The 20,536-nt window shown below is 42.9% G+C and overlaps 1 protein-coding gene across 1 annotated transcript in view; it reads right to left on the bottom strand.

The window, feature by feature from the left end:
• Positions 1 to 575: 575 nt before the first annotated feature.
• The window catches only part of ADGRD1 (adhesion G protein-coupled receptor D1), a 505,347-nt gene continuing 485,386 nt past the window's right edge, over positions 576 to 20,536 (bottom strand). Inside the window, exons 23-25 of the mRNA XM_056820949.1 lie at positions 19,654 to 19,695; positions 11,329 to 11,421; positions 576 to 8,344 (exon numbers count right to left, since the gene is read on the bottom strand). Of these exons, the coding sequence (XP_056676927.1) occupies positions 8,249 to 8,344; positions 11,329 to 11,421; positions 19,654 to 19,695 (231 nt within the window). The 3' untranslated portion in view covers positions 576 to 8,248. The remainder of the gene's footprint in view (positions 8,345 to 11,328; positions 11,422 to 19,653; positions 19,696 to 20,536) is intronic.

Below are 20,536 nucleotides of genomic sequence, written 5' to 3'. Positions count from 1 at the left end.
GCGGGTTGAGAGTAACAGATGGGTCTCAGATCCATCTTTGAATTAGAGAGATGCTGACTTCCCCAGGTTGAAGGGGCGGATGACAATAATTTGTTCTATTGGCCACAAAGGCTGGGAAGCAGAAGCAATGGAGTGCTTAGAGCTTGGTTAAACACCAAAGAAACCAGTTAGCTGGTACATCCCAAGGCATCATCAATCCTCTTGACTTTTATCTTGCCACTAGACTTGGATGACTCTGGATGGAAGAGTGAGACTGATGGCTTTGTGCAATTCTGTCTCACTTAAATCCAAACCACTTAAATCCAATCTTATCATTTTGGTCCTCACTGAGTACTAAGGACAACAGCCAAATGATAGCATGTCGAATTCCATCTAATTCTATCTAATTAGGAGATTCTGTGATTCTGAAATCTGTAAATTCAACTTGGTTATGAAGAGGTTTCTGTGTTTTTCTTCCAGCTGGTATAACTTCTGGATCAAATGCTATTGGCTGCTGAAAATTTAAGATTGGGATTCAAAAGTGTTTAGGAGTGGAGAGACTGGTCAAGACAAAACAAGACAAAATTTAATGAGGATAATTTGTTTAAAATGATTTATTTTCCAGATAACATGTCAATACAATTCTTAATATTCATTTTCTGACATTTTGCAATCCATGTTCTCTCTCTGTGTCCCACCCTTCCCCCTCCCCAAGAAGGCAGAGATATAGGTCATACATATATTATCATATAATACATATTTCTATGTTCATCATACTATGAAACCAGACATATTGCTTACACCAAAGAAGAATTTGTGGAGGAAATAAAGTAAGAATGGCATGTTTTAATCTACTTTCAGACTCTCTCCTTTCCTTCTATGGCTGTGGAGATCTCTTTTTCTCATAGGACCCTTAGAATTATCCTGTATCTTTGCCTTGTTGATAATACTTAAGTCCTTCATAGTTGATCATCATACATTATTGTTGTTATTGTGTATACCATTCTCCAATAAGAAAAAAATTTAAAGCTAAGTATAATCAGGTCAAAAAGAATCAACTTTGTAAGTATTAGGTGGGGAAAGTGTGCCTATATAGCTAGTCAGAGAATTGATTATTGAAGCCACAGCATTACATGAAAACACATACACACACACACACACACACACACACACACACACACACACACACGGTGACAAAAGAAAGAAGGTACAAAGGTGAAGAGAGAAGCTTGGAGACATCCAAGCATGTGATGAAGTCAGGCCATATTGTCTCGGAGAGCCTTTGCTATATTTTCAGTGGGAGCCCTAAATCAGCAAATGCTACAAACCAGGGCTTGTTTTGTTGATCATGCAAACTTAAGAGATAGAGAATGTGTTAATAATGCAGAATAAACTAGAGTGTATGTCCTGTTTTTTGGAGAACTGATTGTTAAACATTTACCTGCACACCCCTAGGGCCATCCACATTTAACGAGTGGGAGGAAGGAAAGGAGCCAGAGGCAACCAGGGAGTAGCAGTCAGAATTATTATGAATTCTCTTTTGAAAAGAAACATACTTTAATTTTGCCTAACACTTGGAGGGAATGCAATGAAGCTTGTGTCATCTTGGCTGAGTATGAATTTATATTTGAAGAGCTGCCATCTGGAAGAAGGAAGGGACTTTTCCTGCTTGCATCAGAAACCAGAACCAGGAGAGACTTGTAGAAACTTTAAAGAAGCACATTTAAATTTGATGGTGGGACAAGAAAAATAAAAAAACACCTGAAAATTAGAGCTATCCCAGTGGAATGGTCTGCTTCAAAAAGTTGTGAACTCACCACCATCACCTCTCTCTCTCTTTCTCTCTCTCTCCTATTTACCTATGTATGTATCTATCTATCTCATGTCTGTCTGTCTGTCTGTCTATGTATCTCATCCATCTGTCTATCTGTCTGTCTGTCTATCTATCTATCTATCTATCTCATCTGTCTATCCATCCATCCATCCATCTATGTATCTCATCTGTCTATCTATCCATCCATCTATCTATCTTCTATCTATCCATCTATATTTATATACTTTAAGCAGAGGTGGTAGGGTCACTAAATGGGTATGTGATAGTGGTTCATAGGGCATCCATTGGATAGCAAGGTCACTGATTTTCTTCCAAATCTAAAATTAATGATTCTGTGATGCATCATCTATAATAGTCCATATATATTACAGATTAAACATACCAAATGTCTTCTTAAACATGGAAAAGAAATGTTCCAGATACCTACAGAGGAGAAGAGATCCAGAAAGAATGGTGGTCAACAGTGTTGCTTAGAGGGGAGGAAGATGAGGATTGAGGATAGGGCACTGGATTTGGTCATTCAATCCTAACCACCTTGGAGAGATTGACTATAGTAACATGGAATGTCAAGATTGGAGGGGACTTCAAAGATCCAGTCAGTATCTGAAGAATCCATTCTACAATATAATTAGCAAGAGGTCAGCTTGCTTTGCTTTGATGACTTCCAGGAAGAGGAAACCCACTTTCTCCTGAGAAAGCCCATTCAATTTCATACAACCATAGTATTGTAAGAGTTAAATTAATATCCAATACTTCAAGTATTAGGTTTTAAAGTTTATTATCTGACAAAACAGAACCACATGACTAAGTTTTTCTACCTGCTAAAAATGCCCGCTCCACCAAAACTGCCAACAGGAAGGAAAAGAGAGCTAGACTCAGAATTCCACCCAATTTATATCCTGTCTAGGTCAGCATGTAATGACAGGAAGTGAGTGGGGTTCTGGGAATTGTAGTTTTTGCTGGGGCTCACAGTTTTTAGGGTAACAGATGCTAATTTCACAGTATGCGTGACTTATGATTTAAGATCATAGCTTTAGAGCTGGAAAAGACCTTTGAAGCCATGCAATTAAATATTCCTCTTTTTACAGATGAGGAAACAGAGACCCAGAGACAGATTACCTGTCATATGTGACACAAGTAGTAAATGGCAAAGACTAGATTCAAACCCAGATCCTCTATTTCTAAAACCTGATCTCTTTCCCCGTGTCCTACTCTATAATACTTATTCATAGAAACTTTTTCCAAATGATTTTGACTAAATCTGCCTCTTGGCAAATTTCTTTCATTACTCCTAAAAGATTGAGAAGAACAAATCAGATAGCACTTAGAGATGAAAGACAACCTTAAAGAGCAGAGACATTTTTTCCACCTCAGTACTGAAATGTTGGGCAATTAGGTGGCTCAATGGATAGAGCACTGGGTCTGGAGTCAGGAAGACCTCAGTTCAAATCTGACCTCAAGCAGGTACTATCTCTGTGACCCTGGCAAAGTCATTTAACCTTGTTTGTCTCTGTTTCCTGATCTGTGAAATGAACTGAAGAAGGAAATGGCCAGCCACTTTAATATCAATGCCAAGAAAACCCAAATTGGGGTCACGAAGAGCTAGGCATGACCAAAACAATCAAACAAAATTATATGCTAGGCACTGTGCTATTTTCTAGAAATAAAGAGACCTAAATAAAAGTTCCTAACTCTAAAGAATGTACATTCTATTGGGTTAGTTGGGACACAATAAAAGATTGTGTATGTGTGTCTGTTTCACAAATGACTATCTAACCCCCATTTAGTCAGCCCCAAATCATATTTCACATCCACCCTACTTAGAGACAGCTGGTGGAATATCATACAGCACTCAGCCTAGAGTCAGGAAGATCTCAGTTCAAATCCAGTCTTAAATACTTATGAGATATTCAACCCTGCGTAACGCACTTCACCCCTCTCTGCCTCATTTTCCCCATTTGTAAGATGGAAATTATAATAATGCTTCCCTCAAAGGGCTATTATGAGCATCAAATGAAATAATATTTGTAAAGTGCTTAGCAGCATGCTTGACACATGAGAGGGGCCTTATACATACTTATTCCCTTCCCATCCCCAAACCTTTTACCTTCTGTCACCACCTGCATCCTCTGCAAGGCCACCCCACATGTTTTCTACCTCTTTATTCAGACACAGTAATCAAATAAATACTTCCAATGGAAAGGGACAATAAACTGTCCAATGATTCAACAATGGCCTAACATTTCTGGTTACAGAATAATGGATCTAGATCTGTAAGGCATATTAGAGGCCATTACATCCAATCCCATTATTTTACAGACATGGAAAGAGCTACAGAGAAGGTAGGAAATGTCTCAGGCTAGATTGGAACCAAGGTCCTTCTGGACTCCAGGCTTGGTGCTCTATCCACTGTCCTCCTGTAAAAATTGAAATTAATCTCAAATAATTTCAAATATTATATTTTATAAGATATATTAATGATCACTAGAAGTAACAAAATAAAAAGGCAACAAAATAAAACCATGTGCCATGGCTAATCTACCTGTTCAAAAACCTCACTCCACCACATTACCTACAGGAAGCAAAGAGGCTGAGACCAGGAACCCCACCCAATATATCTCCCCAGCTAGGTCAGCACATAACAACAGGAAGTCAGTGGGCTCCTGGGAAATGTAGTTCAAAGGCACAAGATTTCCAATTATACATTCCTTAACTGCCTCACTCTTGACTGCAATTCTAACATCATAGTTGAGACATTATGTTCCCCCTCTCTATGTGTGATCTTTTTCCTATTTGAATGTAAGCTCCTTGAGGGCAAAGGCAGTCTTTTGTATTTGTGTTCCTAGAGGCTAAAATAGCCCCTCACGTGCAGTACCTGCCTAATTAATACTTTCATTTGGTCACTCAATCAATCGCTAGTCTTAGGATTTCTGGAGAGACTTATGATTCTCAAGTTGGATTAAAAAAATTTACAAATTATTAACAGGAAACGGAAGACTTATTTTTATTTTGAGAAAACCGCATAATTTTATTCATTACTGGCATTTATTATCATTTATGTGATGCAATCTATTACGAAGTCACAATTCCTTCGATTACAATTTCATCTTTGGCCAAATTATGTTTCACTGATGAAATATAGCAGCAGCTAAAATATACAAGCCCATAAATAAGAGGCACTATTTTTAATTCTTAAGAAAGGTTTAGAAAATCTGAACTGATAATTTCTGAGTCCATCAGTCAGACTCGATGAAAACACAAAATAAGGCTTAGACCAAAGAAATAGAATCAGGATGAGGCAAGATCATATCCTTAGTATCTTTCAGTTAATCAGAAACTAAAGAAGCAAAAACTCCAACTCCCAAAGTCATAATAATACAGTGTTCTAACTCCTAGGTTCATTCACACACAAAATGAGGATATGATATTTTTTTACAAGTCATTCCAATCTCAAGCAATAGGACAAAAACATGGGGTACAGATTGCAGAAAATCTATTTCACTGAATCATTGAATGAGGAAAGGGAAATGCCGGAAGAAACCTTGGGAGAATATATCAATGAAGTCTCAGCATGCACAGGAAACACTTTGTCCCTCTGTTTAATTCATCCATCACATCAAAAAGTAGAATCAATCCTATCTTCATCATTTATTGAGTATGCATTTGGGAGCTACATTAAAACAAATACTATCCATCCCTGGGTAGAAAATGATTTGACCCTTAATGATAGGTAACGTTTGTCTAAGAGTGGGATGCAGCGACAGAATCTCCTGGGCATTCCGTTGTTGTCCGAGTCACATCCAGGGGAGGAAGGCTGTTAGCCTTGGGTACACTGGGTCCCCACAGTCAGCTAATTTCTGGAGATTCTGGTCAAGAGTTGCCCAGGTACGGAAGGGTTCCAATTCTCTTCTTGAAAGGATGGGGGTCCATATGGCTGGGAGCAGAGATCCACTGAAGCAGTCACTGACCCCCAAGGCGGAGGCCAAGGTGACCCATGTTTAAAAATCATAGCGACACTCAGAGCCCGGCTAGTCAGTCCCAGCTGGCTGTGCTATGCCTCCGTGAGGAGAGACAGCCGCACCGACAGAATGACAAGTCCTTCAGGTATATCGGCCGGGCCCTGGCCGCCTGGTTGAGGGGTCCCCTCTGTAGCCTTTGCATACAGCCAGGGAGAAAGAGCAGAGCGTCTGAAAACAAAAATCTAGGACGGATAATAACTTATGGATGCGGACTCATTCACTCAGCCCCACGTCACTTGTTTTGTCACACAGCAAAGAGAGGAAACGGGAGGCTTCAATCTCCATCCCAGGTCACAGTTTTTAAAAAAGCATCTTCTAGTATCAAAAATAGGTTTCAATATCTCGCCCACACGCTTCACAACCATTCAGAGCTCCATCCTCACAGCGTCATTTCCCAATGGATCACACTCAGCTGGCAAAGCCCCTGTTTTCCATAAGGGCCAATAGCATAGACATAGTGGTAACAACGATTGCTATTTCCAAAAGGATGGAGCCCAAGCCAGCCCACTCGTGTCCACAGCAGAAGTGGCAGCCCTGCCCACGTCACAGGCATCACTGCCCCCCTTCTCTAGTCCTATCGGCCAAATGAGAAGGAAGAACAGTATAAAAACTCGACTTCCCACGGATTCCCTGTTCCGTGAGAGGGAGACGTTGGCATCCATTATGACAGTAGCTGAAATTTGAAGAGCCCTTCGAGGTGAGCAGGCTTGCAGGGCACTCTACACCTCCTAGATAAACATGCCAGGAGAGCTATCCCCATTCTGTAGAGGAGGAAACTGAGGCTAGAGTGGGCATTGTGACTTACCCAAGAACACACAGACAGTAAAATTCAGAGGTGGGGTTGGAGCCCGCCTCCCTTACCCAGAGGTCAGATGTCTTTCTTCAGGCTGCTGAACTGGGGGGTGTTTCCATTCTATGCTCCCATCTGATTAGGAGACCAAAGCTCTAAGATAGGCAGTGAATGTGCTACAGGACCGGAATGCAGGGCTCTCCTCCCTCCAAGTTCAGTCCTCATCTAGGTCACTGAATGGTAACTTAGAGCGCCCTGAAAGCTCTGCTCATGATCGGGGTTTCCTATGCTGCCGCCCCAAAGTTCTGAATAAGGGGGTGAAAGACCCCCTTGGTGGTGTCTGGGGGAGGTGAACTTTGGGACGGGGAATGTCAGAATATGTAGCAGTACAACTTCTAGGGAAGGGTGTCGCGGCAGACACCCCCGGGGAATGCTAGAAGAAGCCACCACCAGAGGAAGCAGAGGTGAATTTCCAAGGACTCCAGAGGCATCCCCGAGTACAAGCATAGGATGGCACAAAGGCGTGATGGGATCTCCTCTCCCTCATTTCCTCCTGGGTTATTTTAGATTTGGGTGTCCTTATTCAGGCCACACGGAGCACTCACCAGCCCCGAGGTCTATGGGGCCAGGCAAGGGAACAGGCATGAACTCAGAGCCTTCTAGGAGCCAGGCACTGTCCTGGGCACCGAAGGACACACGGACCAAAGTGAAACAGTTCCTGACCTCCCACAGCCCTTAATCTCCTGGCCTAAGAGAGTTAGCACGGGAAGGTCGGGAGAGGCAGAACTCGAGGCGGACTTGGGGGCCATCAGATGAGTGAAAGAAGGAAGAGTATCCAAGGAGATGCAGGGGCTGCTATTGAGGCTGGGGACGCCCTTCTGACGCCTGGGACAGGCTTGAATTTGGCACCGCTTTGAGGGGAACATGACCAGGTTTGTATAAATGCCATTGGCGTGAATGTGTGTGCGCGTGCGCCTGCCAACCACACAGACAACTGCGCACACACCGTCTACTCGCCTGCCGGGCACCTCTCCATAGCGTGACCACAGCCACGTTCCTGTTCCTTGGGATCGAGACTTCGGCACAGTGAGGAAGGCAGAGCAGAGTTGTCTCCCGCACCACGTCTCCGTGTACTCAGAGCGTTGGCCTTCCTTGCCTGGGTCCTCAAGTCTGTGTGTTCTTCGCCAGCCTGTGTGGACTCCTCCTCGGGCGCCAAATGGAGGACGCCGAGGGACGTGAGAGAACGTCGACGTCAGACTCTCCACAGGGACTATTTGATCTTCATTCTTTGCTTTTTGGAGGGGAAGCCCGTCCTTCCGGAGGCGTGCTTGGGGAGCCCGGCTGCCTGGTCTGGGTTTTTTTTCTTTTGATCTTCTGTTCTCCTCATCGCTGAACGAGCTCTCCAGCGGGCACCCGGGCAAGAGCGACTGCTGAGGGCCGGGGGCGAGTTCCATTACACACAAGACAGGGGATGTAAGAGGACAGCTGGGGCTGGCCAGCGAGTTGGCCGGGTTCCATTTCCCAGGCAGCGATGAGGAGAGAGGACCCTACTAGCAATATTGGTGAGAATAGCTGAGCTCCAAAGATGCGGCTGGCTTTCCGGAGGGAAGAGAAGCGGTCCCTGGGTCACACCGCCGACAAGTCGATCCGATTGGCCGAGTTGGTGCTCTTGTCCCAAGTATTGAGTTTGGTGGGAGTGGTTCCGGGCCGGGTTCCATTCATCTGCAAACCAAAGGGAGAGGAACTGTGAGGAGGGAAGACTTGGGGGCACCAAGCATTTTTCTCCGACAGTTGAAAAGCAGTTATGGGAAAGAGAGGAGGGAATTCTTCTGTATAACACCAAAGAGGAGCCAAGGACAGAAGTGACAGGGAGGAAGATTTCACAGAATTTCCGTTGGCAGGCAACTGGGGCCACTTAGAACAATCCTTATCTGAACAAGATCTGTTGTCTCTGCAACATGCCCAATTAGTGGTCATTCAGCTTTTCCTTAAATGACTCTCAGAGCCCATTTCACTTTCTCGTAACTCTCTTAGAGGTTGTGCTTTTTTTTTCTTCCTCACATCCACCTTCTGGGCATCTTACCCCATTGCTCCTGGTTCTGCCCTCTTGGGTCAAGGAGAAGAAGTCTAACCACTGGGCAACATCACAAATCCTCAAATGCTTCAGGATGACTGTCATGTGCCCTCTTCTCTTCTCTAGGCTAAACATCCCTAGTTTCTTCAAAAGACCCCCCTGGACAGCATGTTTTTCAGTCCCATCATTATCCTGGTAGCCCTCAAGTAGAGATGCTTTTGAGGGATTTAACTAGAAAACCATACTCCAGATGGTCTGATCAGGGCACATTAAAGAAGTGACAACTTACTTAATCCCAAATGCCTGTCCCTTACTACTCTTCTATCTTGGAACCAATAATTAGTATTTATTCTAACATGGAAGGGAAAGGAAGGGAAGGAAAGAGAAGGGAAGGGGAGGAGAGGGAAGGGATGGACAGAGCTGAAAGAAAGAAAAAAAGAAAGAAAAAAGAAAAAGAGAAAGAAAGGAAGGAAGGAAGGGAGAGGAAGAAAAGAGGAAGAGAGTGGGAGGGAGGGAAGGAAGGAAGGAAGGACAAAGGGAGGAAGGGAGGGAGAGAGAGAGACAGAGAAAGGGGGAAAGTGGGGATGGGAGAAGAGAGGAAGGAAGGAGGAAAGGAAGAAAAAGAAAAGCCATCAATCACCTCCATAGTCCTGGACACTTTGTCTCTCTTAATGCAAGCTAGAATTGCATTTGCTTTTTACTTGCTCTCTGACTCATAATTGCAATCCACTAAAACTCCCAGATCATTCTCATGGAAACTGCGATTTAGCTAAATCTCCTTCATCATGTATTTATGAAGGTAAATTTCTTAATACAAATGTACGACCTTCAATTTATCTTTACCATCTTTATTAGTCATTACAACTTTTTAAATGAAATCATCTTCAGATCCTGACTCCTTCATTCATGTTGGCTAATTTGGTAAGCACATCATTTCTGCTTTTCTCTAAGTCACTGACTTTTTAAAAATCAGCTCAATATAAAGAAGAGTTTCTTAAGTCAGAGCTGCACAATAACACAATGGGCTAGACAAAGAGGTGGTTAGAGAATGATTTGTCTCTGTAGGAATTCTCGTAGCTGTCTAGGAATCCAAGAATAAGAACCAAAAAAGTACCGTTCTGACTCCTCTTTCTACAGGTGAGGAAATGGAAGCCCGGAGAATATGCATTACTCATTACAATGCATCAGAGACCTGGTACCCAAATCCAGCCCTTCTGAGTCGTGTAACTTCAAGTGTTCTTTCCATGATCTCTCAAAGTTATGGCTGGAATGTCTGTGTCTGTTAGGGAACTGGGCCTGCCCAACACTAGGATTCAGGGATTCTGTATAGTTATCACTGATCTCTGTTCCTTCAAGGCACGAGCCTGAAAATTAAATTTTCATCTGACAAGGTATTGAATAAATGATGTCTATTTGGATTCAAAGGACATGGCCTTGATGGCAAGAAAGCCACACGGGGTAGGAGGGAAGCTGAACTTTCTCTAAGCCATTTCTTCTTGGGGAAGAAGTAAGCATCAGCCTGACCTTGGAGAGCTGCCCAGAGAGTCCTGGATGGCTAAACAATTTGTAGAAGGTCCTACAGCCAGGATATATGTGAGATGGGGCAGAACCCAGGTCTTACTCACTTCATCGCTTTAGGGCCAGCTGCATATCTACCACATGATTTTGCCTCTTAGCAACATGGTAAATGTTCAATAAAACAAATCTATTCATGGCTCTGTTATCTTCCCTTCTATTCCCCGCTGCTCACAAAGAGGACTGGAGGACTGGACCCTAGAAGGGACCCAAGAAACTGTCTCATCCCTTATTCTTTAAGGAAACAGCCCTAGAGTGAGGAAGTGAATTTGCCAAGGTCACGGTGATGGTGAGATAGCATTGGCATAATCAATGTAATGTTGAAGACCTGGGTTTAAATCTAGTCTTATAAACTGTCTGGCCATAGGGTTCTGGTGTGGAGTCAGGAGGACCCAAGTTCAAATCCAGCCTCAAGCACAGACAATTGTGTGAAAACTCTGGGTAAGTCACTTCACCTCTGTCTGCCTCAGTTTCCTCACATGTAAATGGAGATAATAATAGCACCTACCTTCCAGAGCTTTTGTGAGGATCAAATAAGATATTTCCATATGTGCTTAGCATAGTGGCTGGCACATAGTAGGGGCAAGATAAATATTTATTTCCTTCCTCTCCCTGGCAAGCCTTTCATCCTTTCTAAGACAGTTCCCTAAAATATATAATGGATATATTGAAAGCACCTGCCTCACAAGGTCAGTGAGGGTCAAATGCAATCATTTATGAAAAGCATTTTTCTTTGTAAACCTTAAAGTGTATAATAGCACATGATAAGGCATGTTAATGACCATCATCTCAACAGTCATGCTCGGGTCACAGATTCACCTCAAATTTGGATCAAGGGTCAACAACCAAGGTGTTGAAGAAACATTGCCCTGTCTTTTCTCTAATAAGCCTCCAGTCCCTAAGCCAAAGAAAGCTCCCAAATAGATGAATCTTTGCCTCATCTTGTGACAGGACTTACTCTGTGGGGCATCCACTCATTTAGAAATTGCCTTGGGCTTTTGAACCAGCACTGGATGGCAGGGGGCTGATTACACCCCAAATATAATGTGGTACTCACAATGTCAGAGTGGAAGGGCTTCACATTGATGTTGCGAATGGAACTGCTGGTGAGGGACCAGACTTTGGTTTTATGCTTAAAGGCAGCTCTCACCTGTGAAGAGGAGAAGATGTGAGTTAATTAGATGTAATTTCAGAGCAAAACTCAAATGTGATTCTAAATGGTCCCAAGGAACTCCTGGGACTACTTAGGTCATAGAAAACCAAATGTTAGGTAGCATTCAGTATTTGAAAGTAGCGCATGAAATAATTCTATTCACTATCTGAAACATTGTAGAAGTCTTCAAATAATAAAGAAAGGATTCTTTCACTCAACCATTGGTGACTTCATTCATTAAATAATTTATTCATTAACTTGTTTATCTCTTTATTCATTCACTTTTCATTCTATCTGTTAATCTTTTCAATCTTATTTTATTCTTTCATCTTCATTCATCCATTTATGTACTCAGCTCTTTGTGAAATACATAATTAATCATGTACATAATTAAGGTACATAATTAATCCATCCATCCATTCATTTGTGCATTCATCCAATCCTCCACTTTTGTTTAAGCAATAACTTATTAAGTACTGAGTAAGTGCCAGGCACTATGCTAAGCATTTTACAAATATTATCCTCATGACAACCCAAGGATAGAAGTGCTATTTTTATCCCTATACTACAGATGAGGAAATTAAGGCAGACAGAGGTTAAGTAACTTGTCCAGGGTCACACAGATAGCAAGGATCTGATGCTAGATTGGAATGCAGGTCTTTCTGATTCCTAGCCCAGAGCTCTATCCACAGTACCTCCAAGCTGTCTTCACTTATATATTCATTTATTCATTCAGTCGATTAATTCAATAGGTTCATCTATCCATTAGATTCATTAATTCATCCATTTGCCATGTGATTCATTCTTTCATTTATTAATTTATCTATTTAATAATTCAGCCCTTTATTTATCCATTATACATTTCTCCTATTCACTTGCACATCCATTCATTCATTTGTTTTATAAATTTATTGCTTCAAGAAAATATTTACTGAGTATCTGCCACTATGCTAGGTGCTATGAGGGATAAAAGGTAAATATAATATAGTTTGGGGTTTCAAGGAGTTTACAATATGGTAGCAGAGATAAGATACATATGTAATTACTACTGCCGTTGAGTCATTTCAATAATATTTGACTCTTTATAACCCCATCTGAGATTTTCTTGGCAAAAATTCTGAACTCTAGGAAAAACTAAAATCAGAATTTGAACCCAGGTTTCTTACAATTCCAAGGCCACTGCTCTTTGATTTCTACCTTCTTATCTCTCTAGCTTTGATTTTGGGTTATACAAGCCTTCCTATGGCTTTTTCTTCCCATTCTTATTCTCTCCTAAGACTTCCTTTGCCCTTTACCTGCCTCTACAGAACAATAACAACAAAAGGTATGAATAGAAAAGTCAGGATGAGCTAAAACTCTGTGTCATGCATTAAAATCATTCAGCTCTGGTGTTTCCTGGTTTTGTTTCTAAAGGCTAGGTCTTCAGATTTCACCCAGGCTATAAGTACATCCATAAGCCTGCTCTGATCAGCTTTGACCTGCCCTCTTTTCTGACCTGGGCAACAGGCTGGTGACCCTCCATTCTTGGGGTGAATAGAATGTGGAGAGATGTTAGCATTTTAATAGAGAATTTATTGTGGACACATGAATGGCTTAGCCCACTGTAGCTCAGAATTCCTGAGCTCTAAAGATCCACCATGTAAACCTTAAAATCTCTCAGACTTGTGAATGTTAAAAATTTCCCCATCGGGGAATTCTTAATTGGAACAAATTCCCTACTGAGAAACATTCCCCATTTTGATGTGAGAACTCGCCAGGATCAGAAATGGGAGGACCTCTATTCCAGCCGTACTTACGACTACTTTAGGGCAGAAAACTCCTTGCTAAACAAAGAAAGTACTTGGATCCATGCTTATGATGGGGCAAGGAGTTCTTTGAGCCAGACCTGTTTTTAGAATTGATACAATGGGATGCTAGGTACCTAAAAGGGTCGGGCAAGTTTTCTCTTGATGAGATTAGTTGACTCAGCTGTGTTTTCTCTCCTTCAGACTTACTGAGGAGATTGGTTGACACAGCAGCATTTTTTCTGATTCAGACTTACTGAGGAGATTGGTCAACTTAGCAGGAATTCAGATGGGCAGTCCTTTGGAAAGCATCTACAGTGATTGGTAGATGTAGGGACTTAGGGGAGGTGACATGAGAGAAAAACCCCTATATAAGAAAAAGCAGAATCTCTTGAAGAGATCCTTTTGGAGAAATCCTTTTGGAGGATCTCTGATGAGGACCGCTTGGGAAGAATCTCTTAAGAGAGGCTCTAGAGAAGGGAAGCTCTTGAAGAACAATCTCTAAGGAGGTCTCGCTGGAGCTCTCTCTGGTGAAGTCAGCTGAGATGGAGCTGGCCTGGTGTCACTAGAATCCTTGTTTAGGCAGACCTTGTGGTGAGTGTTAAAAGACTGACTGACTGATTCTCTCTCTTAAGACTCAGGTCTAGGCCATATTGGCTTGAGGCCCTTCATAATTATTCCTTTCCTACTCTTTCTCTAATTCCTCATTATATTATTAATTAAAAATCTCTATAAAACCCAGTTGACTTGGATATTTGAATAATTGGGAATATTTCCCTGGCATCCACCTTATATTTGATTTAAAACCAAGACACTGTAGTGAAACATATTTTCTGCAGTCAAATTTACTCACCCTCTCTTATATCTATCACAATTTATATCTTCCACCATTTTAACTCACTACAGTTTATGGGCTTCACCATTTTAAATCTCACAACCAGCCTCAGTCTTCCATGATGGGCACCACCACGCCTGGCCAGCTCTGCTCTCTTAAAAGGCATTTTCCTCTTGTTCCTGAGACACAGCTACATGCAGTACTGGAGGAAAGTCCGGTTTGCTTTAAGATCCAGGTAAGTTATTACTGTGGGGACGAGGCACATAGGGTAGAGTTTGGCTGCAGAGATTGTGTATAGCTGAGATAATTCAAAAGGAAGCCAAAGCAGTTGGTGGATCTAAGAGTGGCCTTGACTCTTTTGTAGGTGCTGGTTGGTCTAGTTTTTCACTAGCCAAGATGCTCGAGCAGTATTCTTGGCATAGAGGCTGGTGCGGCCATCAGTGTATGGGTAACCTGGAGAATCTTCCTTTCTATAAGCCTTTGTGTGGCCTCTACTGTTACCTGAATCTGTGGAGAGGACAGATTTGGGAGCTTGGGTAGGAAATTGGGTTATGTCTGTATCTTCTACCCCTAAAAGTCATTTCTTGATCTGTGGCTGGTTTGGGAGCTAATCTAGGGGTAGCAGGCAATTCATGGACTTGGAATCGGTGATGACATCATAATTAGGTCACATCCTGGGTTGTAGTTCATAAGAGGAACCCAATTCTCTAGGGATGTATTTGAGAGCACCAGAGCTCTAGATGGGAAATCACAAGACAGATTTTGGTGCGGCTTCCTCTTAAGCCATGGGGCCGACTTGAGGAAGCCTATAAACATTAGTTTGTCTTTTCCTCATCTGTAAAGTGATGGGGTAGGATTAAAGAATCTCAATTGTAAAATGGTGGAAGCTTGGACAGACAGAAGCTCTACTGAAAAAGATCCAAGGATTTTAGTTGGCTGCAAGTTCAATATTAAGTTTGAGTTGTCTATCAAGAAAATTAGTTTAATCTTGGGCTACTTTAAGAGAGACACCATGTCCAGGAGCAGGGAAGTGATGTTATTGCTGTTCTCGGACCCTTCTAGAGTGCTCACTTCTGTATACCACATTTTAGGAGGGAAATATTGTCTAAAAGTGGGCAAACAAGATGGCAGAATCAAGGTTTTAGAAACAGAAGAAGCTTTAGAAGTGATCTAGTCCAAACCCCTCATTTTACAAGTGAGGAAACTGAAGCTGAGAGAAATGCAATGAATTTCTCAGGGTCACACAGCTAGTAACTCTATAGTTAAGCTTTGAACATAGTTCTTCAGTTTGGATGACTAAATTTGGAGCCATAGAACCTGAGTTAAAATGCCCTCTCTACTATTTCCTTCCTATGTGGCCTCGGGCAAATATATAGCCAATATTTAGAGTGTTAGAGGTCTGTGAGATGGGCAGCTAGATAGATGACCCACTAGATAGATTGCTGGGTCTAGAGTCATAAAGCCCTGAGTTAAAATTTGGCTTACTAGCTGTGTGACCCTGGGCAAGTCACTTAACTCCATTTGCCTCAGTTCTGTCATCTGTCAAATGAGCTGGAGAAGGAAATGGCAAATGACTCCAATATTTTTGGCAAAAATATTCCAAATGGGGTCAGAAAGAAGTGGACACAACTGAACAACAATAAATTAGAGGATTGCAAAGTGCTTTACATAGGTGCTTTCATTTGGTCCTCACAACACTTCTGTAAATTCTGTACATTCTAGTGGATGTTATCCCCAGAAAAGTTTCTGCCCTCAAGGAGCTCAGAGTTTAATTGGGGAGACAATATGTAAACAGTGGTGTACAAACAAAATGAATTAGAAATCATTTCAGGGGAATGTCATTGAGGATTGGGAAGGAAGATTGGGAGAGGCTCCTTGTCAAAGTGGGAGAATTAAAGAAAAGCAGAGAAGCTGGGAAGGAGAGACAAGGAGGGAGAGAGATCCAGGCACAGGAGACAGCCAGACAAAATTCCCTGGAGTCTTGCGATGGAGCAAACATCAAGAATCCCAGCATCCATCACTGGACTGCAGAGGACATGGCGGTGAGTACAGGGTAAAAAGCCTGGAAAGCAAGAGGCCAGGATAGAAAGTGCTTTGGAAGTCAAACAGAGGGTATTCTGTCGGATGCTGGAGGTCACAGAGCACCACTGAAAGTTACAGAATGGGAGGGGAAGGGCCAGAGTGATGGGCTCAGACAAGCCTTTGAGGAAGATCAATTTGACAGCAGAGTGGAAGATGGATTGGTGTCGGGAGAGATTTGAGGCAGGAAGAAAACCAGCAGGCTGTTGTAATAGTTCACACAGGAGGTGATAAGGGCCTGCACTACAGCAGTGGCGTTGTCAGAGGAGATAAGGGGGTGAGATGTAATTGTAGAAACAGGACCTGACAGCTGGTAGAGAAGGGGGGAGAGAGGAAGCTCAGGATGCCATTTAGGTTGCCAGCCTGGGTGCCTGGGAGAATGGGGGACCCCTTGACAAAAATAGGGAAGTAAGGAAAAGGGGGAGGCGTTTTTCTGAGAAGGGGGAAGAAAAGGGGTTCCATTTTGGACATGTTGAGTTTAAGGATGCTTAATGACAGGAATCGTGCGTTCGATGTCCAATTTGATATGCCTAATAACGCACGGGGGACTGGCAGTGGGAGAGAGGTTAAGGCTGGCCCCCTGGATCTAAGAGTCATTTGCATAAAGAGACTCCTGTCCAGGGTCACCCATCAGTAAATGGTGGAGGTGGGATTTGAACCGATGCTGACTCCACTGAGTTCAGTGCTCTCCCCACTACACCACACGGCTGCCTCCCCCATTTGGCTTATTTGATGAAATGACTTCTTAGGTCTCTTTCCCCCTAGATTTACTTATGAAAGGGCATGTGAGCAGTGGGCGGTACAATGACCAGCAACCAAATAACTCCTCACAAAACAGTTCCCCTCCGGCTGCAGGTGACACGTCATCCCCCCAAATCTCCATCGCAGGGACCAAGTGCCTCTCTAGTCACTGGGCAGAGTGGCTGCTTTTTGTTCTTTATTCATTTTAAGAAGGAAAAAAAGAAAGAAAGGAGAGAAAGACCACACAGAGATGGTCATCTGAGGAATTCGCTTGAAGATTTTTTGTCAAAGCTAATTCCTTCTCTTCAGGTTTATATTCAGGTGCTGTTCATGTTCCCCACGGGCCCTGGGAAAGCAGCTCTTCAAGGAACAATAAAATCTCCTTTAATGCTCTCCATTTGGGGACACAGTCATTAACCCGCCCATGTGACGCCATTAGGAGTTGATTTGGAAAGCCAAGAATTAGAAGCTGTCATTCCATGGCAGATCAACATGTGGAAGGAGGGCGGGGGCGCCCCAGGAGCTGCGCTGGAGAGCTTTCGGCTCAGAGCCAACCTCATTTGATCCATCTGATTCAAGCCAATGGGAGGCCACAAACATTTCTTAATGACCCGTCACTCATCTGACCCTGTGCTGGGCGCTCAGGGATGCTGGGAGGGGAGACGGGCTGCCTCGCCATCTGCAAGGGAAGGCAAGAGGGAGCCTTGGAGAGGATTATGGTCTCATCCAGGTGACCCAGCACCCAGATTATGGGACCTGGAGTGAGAGGGGCCTCAGACACTTCTTTGCAGCTTTGTGGTCTTGGGCAAGTCATCTAAACTTTGCCTCTATTTTCTCGTCTGTAAAATAAGGGCGATGATAGCACCTACCCCGTAAAATGCTTTGCAAACTTCCAGGTGCTCTGTAAATGCTAGCACCTGATGCAAACTGTAGAGAATCCAATGCCCCTTCTGATAGACACAGAAGCCGAATGTTTCTGGCTAACAACCTCTCAAGTCTAAGATCCTTCACTTATATAACAGGGACAATAATCAAAAGCTACTTATTGACCTCCCATCTGACACTACTTATGTGACTTTAGGCAAGTTGCTTCAATCAATCAATAAATCGACATTTATTAAGCAACTACTATGTGCTGGGTTTATCATTTCACTCCTTAGTACTCTAGGTAGCTTTTTCAATCAATCAAAATTTAATGAATAAAATTAAATGTTAAATTAATAATGAAACCTAAAATTTAAATTAATTTTAATAACCAAATTTAAAATTTAAATTAATGATTACAAATTAATAAATATTTAATAATAATAAAATAAGCAGCTAGGTGGTTCAGTGGATAAAGAGTCAGGCCTGTAAATAGGAGGACCTGGGTTCAAATTTGACCTCAGACACTTCCTAGCTGTGTGACCCTGGGCAAGTCACTTCACCCCCATGATCTACTCCTTACTACTCTTCTGCCTTGGAAGGAATACACAGTACTGGTTCTAAGACAGAAGGTAAAGGTTTTTTAAAAAACATTACAAAGCACAGACTATGTGTTTTGTAAATACTGTGCCAAGCCCTGGGTATATAGTCAAAAGACAGTCCCTACCCTCAAAGAGCTTACAATCTGCTTCACTGAGCCTCTGTTTTCTAGTATATAAAATGAGAAGATTGAGCTAAATGGCCTCTCAGGTCCCTTCTAGCTCACCATTCATTATCTGATGTACTTACTACTATGCATCAGGCAGTGGGGACACACAAAGAAAGACCAAGCAGCCTCTGCCTTTAAGAAGCCTACATACCATCAGAGGAAATAACAGGTCCTGAGAGGAGTAAATAATTAAATATACTAAAAGTATATATCATAAAATGTGTTGTTCAGTTGTTTTTTCAGTCATGCCTATCTCTTTATGGCCTCATTTGGTGTTTTCTTGGCAAAGATACTGGCGAGGTTTGCCATTTCCTTCTCTAGTTCATTTTTCAGATGAGGAAACTGAGGCAAGCAAGGGTGAAATGACTTGTCCAGGATCATACATCTGGTTTTTGCCATTTCCTTCTCTAATTTGTTTGACAGATGAGGAAACTGAGGCAAGCAGGGCTAAGTGATTGACTCAGCTAGTCAGTGTCTAAGGATGGATTTGAACTCAGGAAGAGAGTGTTCCTGATTCTAAGCTGTGTTCTATGCACTGCACTACCTCAATAGAGATCCACTGTGCCACCTTGCTGCCCTGCTACAGACACTTTCAAATGAACGCCAAATGCTCCCTCCTCCAGGATGCCTTCCTTCATCCCCTGCTCGTTATTCTTCTGTAGATAATACAGGGAACGTCCATTGCTCCTCTCCAAGGCATGTCTCAGGTAATATTGTCCCTTATAGCTATTTGCATTGGTTTCTACTAGATTAAGCCCCCTGGGGACAGGAATCGCGTGTTTTCTTGGTATCAGACCCAACACAGCCCAGTATGCTCTAGATGCCTAATAAATATCTGTGGAACTGAACCACTTGCATGGCCCTAAGTGGACTCTACAGTGTTGATTTCCAGCCTAGATTATTTCTTTCCCCATCTCTTCTTTTTCCTGGTCCTGGTTCAGCGATCAGGTAAACAGCCCAGAAAGGCATTGCTAAGCAACAGGGACAAAAACCAAACCATCCTTCAGCCCAGCTTCTCTCAGGCACCAAAGAGGATTCAGGAGTCTAGGTACAAAAAAGCCGTGGCCGACTCCAAGTGGGGCATCGTTTCAGCTTCTCAGCATTCCATGCTGAAATAAAAACCAGCTTATTACAGCCTGTGGGAAGCTCCGACTCACCTCAGAATTCAGGAGACAGTGAAAGAGAAAGATGAAAAATCCCTGAGGGGGAAAAAAGAGAGGAGAATGCTAAGTTAGCAGCCATTTACATATTCCAACAAACGAGTCTAAAAATATAGAACCCTCTTCAGTTCATGGTGTAGTAGAAAGTGGGGAGGGGGAATTTTGAGTCAGAGGACATGGGCTTGCATGCCAGCTCCCTCACTTATGATCTGTGTGACCTTAGGCAAATCACTTCATTTCCATGGATCTTAGTTTCCTCATCTGTCAAAGGAAGAGGTTAACTAAGTGCTCTTGGATGTCATTTTCCCTTTGACAACTTTGATCCTGTTGTCAACACTCTCTCTGTCTGTCTGTCTCTTTCTCAGTCTGTCTCTCCCTCTCTTTCTCTGTCTGTGTCTCTGTTTCTCTGTGTCTGTCTGTCTGTCTCTCTCTCTCTCTTTCTCTCTCTCTCTCCCCTCCCCTTACTTTCTATGTTAGTATCAAAGTATCAATTCTGAGACAGAAGAACAGGAAGGGCTAAGCAATAGGGGTTAAGTGACTTGCCCAGGGTCACACAGCTAGGAAGTATCTGAGGCCAGATTTGAACCCAGGTTGCCCCATCTCTGGCCCTGGCTCTCTCAGTCCACCACACTACCTAACTTCCCTTTAGATGCAATCACTTGTCCCACCCTGATGATGAACACGATGCTGTGGGCCTCTCTGATTGGGGGAGGAGCCCCAGGTCCTCTCACTCAAATCTGACATAGGATCAAAATCTCATGATTCTGCTATTGCTGAAAGAGAGAGCAGCAAGGGATGGCAGAACCCTGCTTCCGGATGCCAATTTCCTCAGCCAGGAATGCCATAAGGCTCATAAGCACATGACCCCATTGTTGCTTCT

This window comes from Monodelphis domestica, chromosome 3, assembly GCF_027887165.1.
Source record: "Monodelphis domestica isolate mMonDom1 chromosome 3, mMonDom1.pri, whole genome shotgun sequence".
Classification (NCBI taxonomy): domain Eukaryota; kingdom Metazoa; phylum Chordata; class Mammalia; order Didelphimorphia; family Didelphidae; genus Monodelphis; species Monodelphis domestica.
This window is presented reverse-complemented; position numbering and strand designations above follow the sequence as displayed.